This window comes from Poecilia reticulata, linkage group LG2, assembly GCF_000633615.1.
Source record: "Poecilia reticulata strain Guanapo linkage group LG2, Guppy_female_1.0+MT, whole genome shotgun sequence".
Taxonomy (NCBI): Eukaryota; Metazoa; Chordata; class Actinopteri; order Cyprinodontiformes; family Poeciliidae; genus Poecilia; species Poecilia reticulata.
The window spans coordinates 7,349,227-7,363,253 of record NC_024332.1 but is presented as its reverse complement, the minus strand read 5'-3'; the positions used below and the strand labels follow the sequence as shown (position 1 = coordinate 7,363,253).

The following is a 14,027-nucleotide window of genomic DNA, read 5'->3' as shown; positions in this document are numbered from 1 at the left end:
TCCCTTTGTTTCTCAACTATAGTTGCGTTTCCATTGACCATGTAGTTACAATTTGGCATTTTGAAAATGAATTTGCTCAAAGGAAAACTCGTTTTTCGGTAAAAAACGTTTAGCGCTGGGATGTGGCTGTATCAGAACTCATGTATTTAGCTTCACATGGTCAACAACCGGATGTTGCCGCTGRCGCAAACCACCGAGAAGAAGATGACAGGAAGTGATGGGAGGATATTGACAAAGTTTTGCGCAAACTTGTAATGGAAACATAGCTGCTGACAACTATGTACATGAGTTATTGATTAAAAGCAGTTTCTACAGCTCACCTACAAGTTGTGACTAACAACCATCTTTCCGTTCTCACCCAGCTGGAGCTGCCTCTCTCTGGCCYGCAGATCCTCCAGCACCTTGTGGTAGTGTTCTTTGAAGGCAGTGATGTCGGCATCCAGAAAGGCGGAYGGGTCCTCCTCGCCTTCCTTTTCGTCTTTCAGTTCATTCAGACGCTTTTCCAGGAGGTCAACCTGGGGCTGGAGGGAGGACAGGCGAGCTATCTCCTCCTGGTGACACAACAGAGGAAAGTGGAGGAGATTTAAGCCAAAAACCTGAACATTGTTGGATCTTGTAAAGTTCTGTATTTTAACTTTCAATGCCCAACAATAYTAAATCCTTCAAACATCAGGTCTAGAGGTTTAATAAGCTTGCACAGCTTAAAGATTTTATTTTAAATTTTTTTTGTGAAGAAACCACTATCTGGCTGCAACTGTCTACATCTGGTGAGCTACATATGCTACATTTAAGAACACTAGATAAGAATATGAGCTTTAGCTTGACAAATYGTCACATTTATGTTTGAAGCTTTTATTTTTGCTGTAACAAAAGAAGTAGCTTAAAACTGTTTTGATGAAGCCGACTAATAAACATTCCCTGTAGCGCAGCTGAAAGAGTTGTAGGCACTATAAGAACTCCACAACATGCTAACCGTTAGCTGATAACAATGTTACATTTATCTTCTGCTTTAGAAGTATTTTAAGAGTATGAATAAGGACTGAACTGGATTCTAAACCACTTTTACAAGGTTTAAAAAATGTATCTACCAACATTAAGAACTGTTTTCTGTGTTAGAACATGCAACTAACGATTATTATAGTAATCAAGTATCCTGACGATTAATCAATTAAGTGGATAAAAATATCAGCATATTCTGCAGATTTTTTATTTCATCACTTAAGCTTTTATTTTTTTTTTACACAATATTAGAAATACATTTAAAGATGAAAATAAATAATTTTATCCATTTTTAAATTAAGAAAAAATACATTTTACTGCCTAAAATTAAACAACAATTAAGCGTTTTAGTGAACGCTTGATCGGAGCAAATACAGTGATTTTTTTTTCTATTAACTGATTAATAATTGGGTATCAAAAATAATGAATTTTCTTACTGTATTTGAACCAAGTGAAGGTAAAACTAGGCCATTTAATTGCTACAGGTAGAACATCTCAAATGCAAAATGAATAATTTTTATTTATTTTTTTTACAGTTTTGGCTTAATTACTATTGGTGTTGTTCTTTCAGCAAATTACATTTTTTAAGTCTGTATACTCCAATTAATGATTAATCAGTTACTGAATTTGCTGACGATTATTTTAGTAATCGATTCTTCACGATTAATCCGATTAATCRTTTCAGCTCTAMTAGCGATKATCAACTTTTTGTCATTTTTTTGTATTTTTACAGTAATATTCTGTGCACTGACACACTGTGCATCCATTAGAAGATCTCGTTGTTGGAGGAAAAACAAGAATAAATAAACAAGTAAAAAAAACAAAAAAATCRATATAGAAATCAATATAAAAACAAAAATCTGAGTTTAGCCAGTGCAGGTTGACATTTTGTGACACTGCATAAGAACACTTCACTACACTGTGATCAATAAAGCGACAAGGGGTTTAGTGCAGCTTCCCTGTGCCTCGGTGAATCGARTCATGAACATTATGAAACCCCTGAGCAGCTCAAATCTTGTATCCAGCAACAACAAACATCAATTCCTCTTGTAAAACTGCAACAATCAGTATCCTCAGCTTACGAGCATCTAACAGTGTAATTAACAGAAAGGTGATTCAATACAGCAATAAAGAAATAAACACTCTTTCCCTGACATCAAATTCATTCGCTTAGTTTAATTATTCAAAACATAATCAAGCTGGTACGTAAAAAGTTTGTCTGCCTCCGTTGTTGATAAGGTTACACTTCTTGTAACTTTTGGCCATTAGACTCACATTTAAGTTTGTAGGGAGAGGAAAAACCTTCCACAAAAAAAAGTCGATTCTTCTCAACATGATCTCTTCAGCCAGATGCTCTAAATGTTTTCCAAATTAGCTCTTTTATTTCGTAAAATACAAAATAAAMGAGCTAATATTTGTAATTTCAGCAGCTGGAGCTATACGGAAGCTAACTTTACAAGCATTTCTGTTTTTAAACATTGCTGTGGTTTTTCACACTGCAAAAACAAAAAAAAATCTTAGAGCACTTTTGGTCTAATGTAAATCTGTTAGTGCACTCGAAATAAGGTAAAATTAACTCAGAAGTAACTTTACAGCAAGCGTGCCAAGAGTCAGGGATTTTTTAATATTGACTATCAATTGGCAGATTATTTCATTTACAACATGGGGAAAAATGTCTTAGAAGTTAAATAACCTGCCAATGAAAGTAGCACTTTTTCTTTAATATTAAGGTTATTGACTTGAAACAAACTCCTATATCTTGCTGGGAAGTTATTTGTAAGTTAGTTTGATATTCGCACCGGGGAACTAGACCAAAATTACTCAAGAGGATTTTGTGTTTTTGCAATGCAGTTGTTCCGAAAGGATCTACAAAGCAGAAAAAATATGTTTTCTAAGYCAAAGAGAATGAGTGGATAGTGAAGTACTTACAAAATAAAGCTGTGACAAGGTGCATGGGGGGGAGGGAAAAAAATCAAACAGGTAAAAAAAGATAAAGGAACAAGAAAAAAAATGTAGAAAGTAGACAGAGAGATCGATAATGCTGTTGTAGTGTGGGGTGAGATTAACTTTGTATTATTTGCTGGCTGAAAAGTGTCTGAGTWGGACTCTCTTGTCGCCTCGCTCACCCGACATCGGTCCAGTTGCACTTTGAGAGGTTCTGGCTCCGACGCTGGAGGTGCCTGCACTTTGAGCCAGTTCTCACTGCTGTCCACTGCCTGCTCACACTGCTCGTACAAGCTGTAAAAGGCCAAAACCTGCAGAACAAAAAAAMCCCAAAAACACCATTTAGATAAAACTGACYTCTATTTCCATGTGTTTAACATAAACACTGCATYAAAAAAAWTCACTTTTAATACAGTGTTGTTTATTACTTTCAAGGTTTCCCCCAGAAAACTTGCTAAGTCCGGTGGTTGGGGTGTGAGGCCAGTCATTCCTCCAGTGTTTTTGAGTTTAAAAAATGTTTAAAGTTGAAAAGAAATTTGAAAATATCGCTTGATAATTATGTGTTATTGGAAGATTAATATCTGAACACCACCTATAAACTTAAGAAACGCAAACATATATAAAAAATCTTAAATAAATAAGCAATGTTAAGCCTGGTGGGTTCACAAGTAAAGCCTGGTGGCCTGCCAGGCTTATTATACACTGGGGGAAACCCTGACTTTGCATGTAAAATGATTTCACAAGCTAATAAAAACATTATTTCCATCATGTCCTAATTTGTAGTTGTTCGGTACCTTTGTTTGGTAGGCCAGCCATGTGAGCCGGTCGGCCAGCAGGACGCAGAATCCCGCCCAGCGCTGGTTCAGCTGCTCTGCTGCCTGAGCGATGTCRTCGGCTCGGCTCCCCTCTGCAGGTGGCCGGGTGCAGAGTTTAGGAATGTTTACATGGGAAAACTCACAACAGGAAGTCCGATTCTAATTTCAGTCCGAATACAATTGATGGGATTATTATTGTAACTATTTACGTGACAATAAAACCTATTTAAGTCTTTTTTTTAGGTAACTGTCTGACTGTGACTGCGTGTCGCACCAATTTTAGCCCCACAAATACAAATAATGCTTTTGAAAAACATTCCCATTTTTCTAATGTGCTTCTTAAAGACACCAGTCACATTAAGAAGTGTGATGTGAGATTTTCAGATTTATTGGTACTTATTAATACTTTCACTGAACAAACATTTGAGGAAAGTAAAAACTATCAGTCCTGACAATATGGACAGTTTTGCGGATTTTCAAAYACAGTTAGATGGAATTTATTGTGACGGTGATAAATCAAAACTCTCACCATGCAGAAATTTATGATAGTTTAACTTATTTAAATGATAAGCGATACAATAAGCATCCACCTCTATGTCGAACTAATCAAAATTTCGGATTGCAATTCTTTTGGCTATTCTGGTTTAGATTTGTTTTTGGAAAGGAAAACAGCTTGGRGGAGGAGGGGAAAGACTTTTAAAAGTGTTATTTTGGCCTGGCAGACTGTTGGAATGAGAGGCGACTATAAATTGAGATCTCTGCTTTCGGGGACACCAACAATTACACAAGGACAGAGGTGAGGACACAAAAAAATCAATCTCTGTCCCCTCTTGCTGTGTGTTTCTCCGTTGGTGTTTCTATGGAGACGAGTGGGAAGGGTGGGACAGGTGGAGGCGTTGCCATGGGGACAGACGGGGCGGGTGTGCATGCATGTGTGAGAGTGTGCGGGTACCCTGCTCGACGAGCGTCTGCGCCGTGCGCGTCGCCTCCTGGAGCTTCCTGTACTTCTCCGGCCGCTCTCGGTCTATGGCCTGTGGCAAACAGAGCGGAGGAGGAGAGAGACGAGSTCGACAGCAGAACAACAGAGAGATGCTGACTGGCTCGACATCAGAGCGGTGGCTGTAATTAATGGCGGAAAAGCTGGGTTCCAAAATTTTAGATTTCATCTTAGAAGCACAGACTTCAATGTTTTTCTTGGGATTTCACAGGACAGACCGACACAGAGGACGAAGGTCTGTCGTGATAACAAATTGAGCCATCCTAAGTATCTGTACCATCACTAAGAAACTGCTTCACTCCTCAGGCATGATGGATGCTGAGCATTAAGAAAAGGAGGTATTAGCCGCTTTATCAGGATGCTTTTATATCGTCTTCMRACTGTGGATAGACACCAAGCAGCCATGTTTTTTACTTATCTATACCAGTTATTGTCGTTGTGACAGTCTTGCATTCTAACACTCTGCGCTCCATAAAGTGCCAACTCACTTTGTGACAAAAGTAGAGTCTTTAAGACCTTCCATGAAGTATGGTTCCCCCCTGTTTCTGTGGCTGACACACGAAGGGAATGTCTGGCTATTCGGGACATTAGGTTTGCTAATTTGGGGCGCKGTTTTTACGAGATGTTGTCAGATACCATCGGCATTTTTATCCGAGACCTGTTCACCGTCTTTAATGTGTMAATCTGATCGAAATCAAACATCCAAGCTGAGGTCAGTGTCCTCCATTTCTCACTTCTGAACTTCCCTAAAGATTTTCACCCTTCTTGTCGTTTCTGCTTCCATTTGTCTCTGATCTGGTTCGTTTTCTGTTTCAATTTAGAASTTTGAAAAGTMTATTTTATGCATAATTGATTAAACTAAACTGGGCAACACTTTACCAACACTTTTTAAACAAAGTTTGACACCGTCTTGTTGCATAATCACAACTCCAGCAGTCCTTCCAGGCCCGACTGCTAAATGAGATGTAAAACCTTGTCCTGCTTTCCCAGTAGCTCAGATCTCAGCAGAATCTAACGCTGTGGGGGATTATTCTCACATTGAGCACTAAACTGTTTTTTTTTTTTTACCTGGACTTTGTCATGCAGCTCCTGAATGCTGCCGTCTTTGCGTGACACGGAGAACTCGGGGCTCTGCAGGATGGCCTCGCCGCGGGTCATGTAGCTGTGCACCTCTGTGAAGTCCACGTCAAACCTGATGGCACAACGCATGCGGGAGAAGGACAAAAACGGAAACAAGACGTTCAATTTGCTGGAAATGCCGCTTTAGTGTCATGAAGCGCAAAATAGTTTGGAGTTTACATGAACTATTCCCTTTTACAGCTTTAAAAACAGGAGATTTCTTTAATATAGACGAGATTGTGGAACTAAGATAGAAGCTGTTTTAACTGGCGGACAGGAACTGGGTAAAGATGGTTCCATAATGGCTCAACTGGGAGCAACATTACATCAGACTACAGGTGTTGGGTCAGTAGGAGTAGGAGGAGTTAATTTGATGGAGTGGCCGTTGTCCGATATTAAATTGCACAGCTAATCTCGGCCGATACCGATACCATGCCGATAATATCGTGCATCCCTATCAAATATGGATGTAAACAAGTTTGAAGAAAATGAATGGGAATGCAACGGACTAGTTGCTACAAAGCAGAAATACATACAAGTTGATTTTTATTTAGGGGCAACATAGTAAAAGGGGATGAATACCTTATTATCTACTCATTACTTTCTAATATTGGACCAGACCTGACTATATTCACCTACCTGCTGAGATAGGAGAGCAGAAAAGGATGCATGACACTGAACACGTCACAAAGTTAGAAAATGTCTTGGAGATAATCACTGCTGGATGACTGGAGTCTGGACACACACTCACCTTTTCCTGAGCTCAGAATCCACCACTACTTGTCTCTTCTTCTGAGGCGGTGGCGACTCTCGAGTGTGGCGCAAAGCTGACACCTTCTCCCTGGTGGTCACCTTGGTAACGGTCGCTGTGACCGATTGGGTGGCCTCAGACTGCTTGGTCGTGCCGACAGCCGAGGAAAGCTGGAGGAGAAATTTGAATTTATTTGGACAAACAAGCCAGGCGGTGGTGGCTTTAGTTAAACCTGAAGCTGCAGATGTGAATGTGGGGAAACGGGTGAACCTGTTCTGTATCAGGGTGAGGAAAAAAAGGCCAGGTGAAGAAACGGGAAAGATCTAATTCCCTGTATTTGTGTCTTTGTGTGTATGTTTGTTTCGCCAAGGTACGGCCTAATGAGCTTTTAACGTTAAGTACAATTACTGGAACATCCATGCTGCCATGGAAACGGAGGTGTTCACAGCCAGGTGTCGACCCGAAGAGGTCAATACGCTAATCATCTGACTGATTATAATGGACAAGTGATTAAAAATAAGAGGAAAGGATGGAGCAAGGGAAGGATGGAAAGTGCTGCTCCTAGGCAGACAGGAAGAAATGATGGATTTGTCAGCCTCGGGCTTCTGTAGCACGTTTTGACTAAACCTTGCAGTTAGCTGCTTCCTGTGTCACSGATGTTTATTAGAAGAAAACTAAATCAGAGTAGGTGTAAATAAAAGGGAAGACATGTTTTCTATGCAGGTAAGATGAAGGCTGAATGGACTGCAGCCAAGTTGTTCTTATTGTACTTTTGTGCTTTCAACCTCTGATATTGAACATACTGGATTAAAAAGTGATGGAGGCCTTTGAGAAATGTCAGAATAATGGCCATACTGTCAAAAAAAACTAAACAGGATCTTTTAGAAACTATAGTTACCCTTACTTACAAATTGTAAATTGATGCTGTTGTGTAAAATGCAAAAATAAATCATTTGCTTCTCTGTGTAATAATAAATCAACCAATACAAAGCTTGACCAACCTACCTGAGAAATGTTCAACTCCAGATTTTGGACTAGTCGGTCCCATCGCTGAGCAAAGCTGTCCAGTCTGGCCTCCAGTTTGGAGGCAACCTCTTTGTTCTTGACACTGAACAACAGATCCTGGCTCATAGAGCACAGTTTATCCATGGTGGGAAGCTTGGCGTCTAGTTCTACCTTCAGCGCCTGATAATAAAGACGAAAACATTTGATGCCGCCTGTCTGGGAGGTATTTATTCCGTTCAGGGACGGGGTATGAAAAACTCACAGACAGACGGTGCAAACAGGCCGCTATCTCTGCTTGGTCTTTGAGGTTGGAGGTCTTGGTGGAGCGAACCAGCTCCTCCTTTTGAGTCAGCCAGGAGTCAAACAAACACTGTCAACACAGAAAGCAGGCCAAGATCAATTAGGGCGTTAAATAAGGCAAAGCACAACAACAGATTGGAAGAGTACGAAGAATTAAAGAAATAAATACAAGCTGACCGGTTCTGAGAAAATACAATTTTTTGATGCAGTCGTGAACAAAATGACACGCAATAACCGTATCATATCTGGACATTTGGATATTTAAGAATAATTTTGTGATAAATTAAAGGAATGTAAATGATAATAAAATCTGCAAAACCATGTAAGATTTTATAAAAATGCCTAGAAGATTGAAGGCCTGTCACAATAACAAATGTTGCTGGACGATAAATTGTCCCAGAAATTATTGTGATAACCCAGAATATTGTCATTTTGAGACCATTTTCAACAAATTGAATAACCATGAAACTGGAAGACATTTTAAATAAGCAAAAATGAACAAATAAAACAACAATAATTAAAATTAGGATTATGAAATCTTGGTAGGCAAAACTGAATTAAAAAAAAAATTAATTTAGCTTAGACAGAGAAAACAGGCAAAAGTGGCAGGTAGTGCAAACTAACGACTTCACAAATGTCAAATGTTTTCAGCATTTCTCAAAAATAGCAGTTTTYAATGGTATTAAAAGAGAGCGTCTTCTTGATGACTGTTGCTGCCGACGTTAAAAATCATCTCCGTACAATCAGAAAGAGACGGCAGTCCACCATGAATCCTACTTTGTATGGGACAGGACTTGTGCAAAAATGTGAAGTGTGTGTGGAAAGAAAAAAAAAGCTTAAGCAGAACATGATTTCAGAAAATTGGCTGAAAATAAAAAGTTTAAAAAGGCTCAGTCAAAGTCAAATCTTTAAATACATCTTTGCTAGTTATTGAATAAAACGAGGTTCATTTACATTCTTAAAGTTCAAATAAATCCCTTTGCTTTCAAGGGATGAAAAACATAATATGATGTGATTTCTAAACATAGAACTTAATGGGAGTATAATGAGATGTCCTAATTTTTTACAACAACCTGCCATTTTATTAAGGGGTTAATGAACAGAAAAAATGATTACACTGTAGCACATTTCACTTTAAATGATAAAAATGAGTCACTGGGGCAGAAAACAAAGTCGATTAAGCAAGCAGTTCCAATGCAAATCTATTTTTGTGTTTTAATTAACTCTGACTTGTTAATCACATTTAATCCGACGCTGTGATCTTAGACGTTGCAATTATTACTTACAAAACATGAGCAAATCAGATATCTTAACCCACTTAATTAATTTTTTTACATTTTCTTCACAAAGTCTGCTCTTGCCAGAAGATGATGCATATTTGGTCATTCCAGGCCTATTCAGTTTGGGATTGGTACATGATTGCAGCACCGCATGCAGAAATAGTTGGACTTGCTGTGATCGCTCTGTGGAAACGCAATTCATGCACATTTTTAAGCAACACTCTTACACACCAAAAGCTGAATAGACAATAGTGGTTTGAATAATAATAATAAAAAAACTCGATAATAACAAACAGAATATATTCCATGCATCCATTCATTCAGAATCTTTCTTACAAAAGTATTAACTTTTCCACATTTGTGGTCGTCAGTTTACAACCACAAATATATGTTGTTGTGCTCCTAAATCCCTACAGTATTTTTTAGACTATTTGTAAGAAGAAGAAAAAACACTCTTAGTTAAATCCTAAACAAATCTATGCTACTTTTGCATTTCTACTCATAGGTTACACGATGAAAATTTTTGTGACTGAGAAGTTCTTCTCATTTCATTTTGGGAGATGGTTTTGCTATTTTACAAAAATATCAGTGGGCCTGATGGCCAGTCAGCTCACTGTTCAACATGACTGTGTTTATCAACTTGTAGAGCTAGCAAGGGTAGTTTGCTAGCTCTACATGTGCTAGCAAAATAGCTACACTTGACAGCCCTACAGCTAGCGTTAGTATGATAATTAAAGAAAAACATTGCTGCAAGTGTGAACACTCATGATTAAAGCTGTGTACTTGTATCTACATGCATTTTGGTGTCAATGGTTTAGGACTTCAGTTAGATACGTGAGTTTAAATCCAACATTAACATTATACATTTCTTTTAAATAACTGTAATACAGCTAATACAGTTATATGAAAGAAATTAGAATATTTTTGAAAAGTTCATTTATTTCAGTAGCTCAATTCACTAAATGACACACATCATATAGATTCATTTTCAAGCTTTTTCTGCTCACTAATGGAAATATTTACGATTGGAATATCATATCAGTCCAATAAAAAACATTTTCAATACAGAAATGTGATCTTAATGAGAAGTATGTTTAATACTTGCTTAATGGTTATGATTTTCAAAATGTACTTTTAATCTGACAAAGCAAGCTTCATCTAAACGTGTTCTAATTTATTAGACGTGTCTGTACATTCATCATAGGCGTAAATTTCAAAGTAACTGAAATTCAACTGGTTTACATATTTTTTTTAGTTTGAAATTATTTGATATTCTATAAAATAAGTAATTACATTATAAATAAACTCTGTGTCTTCATTCTGGGATATGTTTTTGATTTATAAAGAACAGAACAGTCAAACATATGGCCCCTCTGTACAAATTCACAGAACAGATGTTAACCATAGGACTGTACAGTTCAACAAATTTAACTTTTCCTTAAAAGTCAGTAAAAAAGAGAGATTGGAATTGATTTGTTTGACTGATTCTCATTACACAGAGTAATAAAAAGAAAACATTGCCTCGATGATGATGTTGCAGCTGCTTACATACACCTGTGCTCCTACCTGTTCATTAGTGAAGTGCTGCCATTTCAACAGAATCTCCTGAAGCAGAATCCAGCGCTCTTCTGTCCATCTGCAAATCGCTGCCCAGCGGTCACCGAGAACCTGCACACACACAAACACACACACGCAAACATCTTCAATCAGAGTGTATATTTGGAATAAAATTCTCTTTGAGATATTTTCCCCCAGGCAGAGTAAAATTTTTATCATGTTGCCTCAAAAGGTAATTGGTTCACACTTTTGACATGCCAGATGAGTTTTTTTAAGCTGTCAGAAATGCCGTTTGATTTTTGCTTCTTGCTCCTCTAAAGTTTATATTGAGTACAGGGGGAAAGAAACTAAAAAAAAAACACTGGACATGCAGAACACTGGTTCTAACACGATGCCATTTTTTTCTGCTCTTTTGTCACTTAAATGTTACAAAACTGGTACTCAACTTTTATTATCCCACTTCAAAAGAAAATGGCATTTTTTGTTTCTATCCAGCTGTCGGATGGCCAAGTTAGAGAATTTATTTCTAGATTTGTCAAACAGGCCATCTGCGTTTCAACTTAACGCAGATTGTACAACTATTGATAGTGTCTGTAGTTTATTAGAACTACAAATTTCAACAATAAAGAAGTTCAAAGTGCTTTACAAGACAAAACATAACAGGCAAAAAATGAAGTAATGAAAAGCTTGTTTCTATATTAGTGGAGCATAAAAACTGAATGCTGCTCCTCCATGTTTGGTTCTGACTCTAAGGACGCAAAACAAGCAAGAAGATTTAAGTACGCTTGGTTGAGTTTGCCAAGATCTTATTGAGGCATTAGTCATTTAATCCTGGAAATGTTCTTCCCATGATAGAAGGCTGACTTTGTTACTGTCTTTATGTGTCTGTGAATGTTCAGGTCCATCACTACACTCAAATTTAAGTATAGAATTATGGTATCAAAAACTACTTCATCACAAATGTATGTCCTAGTCTTGAAGCTTTGTGATTGTACTCCAACAAACAAAAAAAATCAAAAACAAGATGCAACAAAACAAAATAWTTTCTCTGTGAGTCAACAGTGCTGCAACAATAACCCATTTAATAAATCTGACAGCAACCGGCTTGAAAAAGCCAAGTCTGAACAAAGATGGCCATCTGTGTGACGGTGCTTCAGCTCAGGCATCGGGCTCCAATTATAGCAACAGCAACAAACTGATGTGAAAATTAATGGCTGGAGTTGTAGCATAATCCTGTCTTATTCTTTGTGCTGTGCAGGATATGGCAAGGCGCTGAAGTGAAGCATCAGTGTCGAAAATTAYCATAGACAACAATGTCCATTACTCCAGCCTGCAATCTTGCTGTCAATGTCTATTTAAAAATATTTTCTAAGTTTACTTTTTGTAAAAAACAAAAAAACAGCCAACAAAATACAGCTGGTAAGTCCCGTTCACTCGCCTGAAGTTTACTCTCCAAGGCGGCAGTCGCGCTGTCTCCAGTGTTCTCGTCGACAACCACCACCATGTGGGTCAGAGAATTCACCCTCACCTGCTCCAGCTCCAGGTCCTCCTGGAGGAGCTTCAAAACAGACAAAAAACACACATGGAAAATGGAATACAAGGCTTTATAATGCTCCATTTTTCATCTGAGAAGAGTTACAGAGCAGCGAATGTATTTTGCGCCTTTGCAGTTTTCCACTATTCTGCAATGCTGACACAGTTGAATGTTTCAGATGATCAAAAAACATGTCATTAGCAGACAAAAACAAACCTGTCATGCTAAGCACCGGGGTGCCTCAGGGATGTGTGTTTAGTCTCTTGCTGTTTCCGCTGCTAACACATAACTTTCCATCCACACATGAGTGAAATCTTATTAAATTTGCAGATGGGAATGATGCATTTATGCACAGGGTGGAACTTAAAACAGCAAGCAGGTTAGTGCAGAAACAACAATCCGGTATGATAGTTATATGACATATACAGGAAATAATTATTGATTTTTAGACGTAAGAAGGTGAACCAACAGCCCTGAGGATCAGCAGCCGTTCAGTAGGGAGCAGGCATAAAAATATCTTTAATAGCTCTTAACCTTATTTCTTTACAAAAGCTGCAACAAATTTGTTTGGTTTATGTTACACGTTGACTTTAGTTTGCCTCTTATATCATATCTACCTAAAAGCTGAATTAAATGTTTAGCTAATACCTCTCCAAGGCAAAACAAAATCATTTAATGATCCTTCTGTCAACAAGTAAATCTCACTTAGATTCACAACCTAAAGCTAAAGAACATTGTGTTGCACTAAGCAGTAAATTTAATATCTAATGACATTGAGTAATTGTCCTTTTCAACTTGACTGCTGTTATTTCACAATTAGTACAAAATCAAAGGATTTGTTTTCATCCTTTGAAAAGAAAAAAATATGGAAAAATGTATATTAAGTGATAGTTTAATACCAACCGCTTCTACACACAGAAGGCTAATTTGAAGCATAGGTTTCAAAAGGTATGTGAAAGCGGCAGATAAATCCATTTGACACAGCTGGAGAGCTCAGCCTCACACTGCGATTAGAGCGGAGATGATGGAACTTTTTTTWAAAAAGCACRGCCGCTTTTAACAAAGTGAAAATACGAGCAGCCGAGAGCCCCTGCTGGAACGGTTCTGAACCCTAAAAATCACAGTCAAATTAAAAAGCAAACAGAGTTCTGTGATGAAAAAATAATTTGGCCAACCATTTGATCTTTAAATTAGAGTAGAGCCAAGAAAAACGAGGTAGGTAACGCAGAAGAAAGACAAGGAGTGAAACAGTCCAGCCTTACTGCTCTTTACTGGAATAAACAAAGTGGACAGCAGTGAGGTCCTACTGTTCAAAATATACAGGCATAGTATTTTGCAGATGTATTGTCGCTGCTATGCAGCATGAATACCACCATGTCTGGTCTCCAAGTGTTGGATAATTATTCTCTAAGGCTCCYTGTGTCTGTAATATTCCTTACATTTGTTTTTGTTTTTTGTTCAGCCTAACAGAGAAGGTCAGGAAGTCATTAAGAAATTACAACCAAATAGTTTCAATGCCAGAAGCCAGAAACCTCATTCCTGAGATGGAAATATTAGCTACCAGCACAACGGACTACATGTTATCGTGGGTCCATGTCTGTTATTAATAGAAACATAAGAATATTTCCTAATATCTTACAATATCTTTAAGTCAGATGCATTTCTCATTTCTCAAGCTTATAATCAACAACAGTCAGCAACTTTATTAAAGCTGCAGTACACACTT

At 37.9% G+C, this 14,027-nt stretch overlaps 1 protein-coding gene across 11 annotated transcripts in view; it reads right to left on the bottom strand.

Moving 5' to 3' along the window:
- The window catches only part of dmd (dystrophin), a 90,417-nt gene extending 78,095 nt beyond the window's left edge, over positions 1-12,322 (bottom strand). For 9 of the 11 annotated variants that reach the window (XM_008424684.1, XM_008424691.1, XM_008424677.1 and 6 more), the window contains exons 1-12: positions 12,206-12,322; positions 10,777-10,878; positions 7,893-8,000; positions 7,631-7,810; positions 6,626-6,795; positions 6,514-6,549; positions 5,824-5,947; positions 4,711-4,789; positions 3,738-3,850; positions 3,126-3,254; positions 2,929-2,937; positions 359-551 (exon numbers count right to left, since the gene is read on the bottom strand). In XM_008424684.1, coding sequence (XP_008422906.1) covers positions 359-551; positions 2,929-2,937; positions 3,126-3,254; positions 3,738-3,850; positions 4,711-4,789; positions 5,824-5,947; positions 6,514-6,549; positions 6,626-6,795; positions 7,631-7,810; positions 7,893-8,000; positions 10,777-10,878; positions 12,206-12,271 — 1,309 coding nt within the window. In that variant the 5' untranslated portion in view covers positions 12,272-12,322. The remainder of the gene's footprint in view (positions 1-358; positions 552-2,928; positions 2,938-3,125; positions 3,255-3,737; positions 3,851-4,710; positions 4,790-5,823; positions 5,948-6,513; positions 6,550-6,625; positions 6,796-7,630; positions 7,811-7,892; positions 8,001-10,776; positions 10,879-12,205) is intronic. The other 2 variants (XM_008424654.1, XM_008424671.1) reach the window with 2 other exon arrangements.
- Between the last annotated feature and the right edge of the window lie 1,705 nt (positions 12,323-14,027).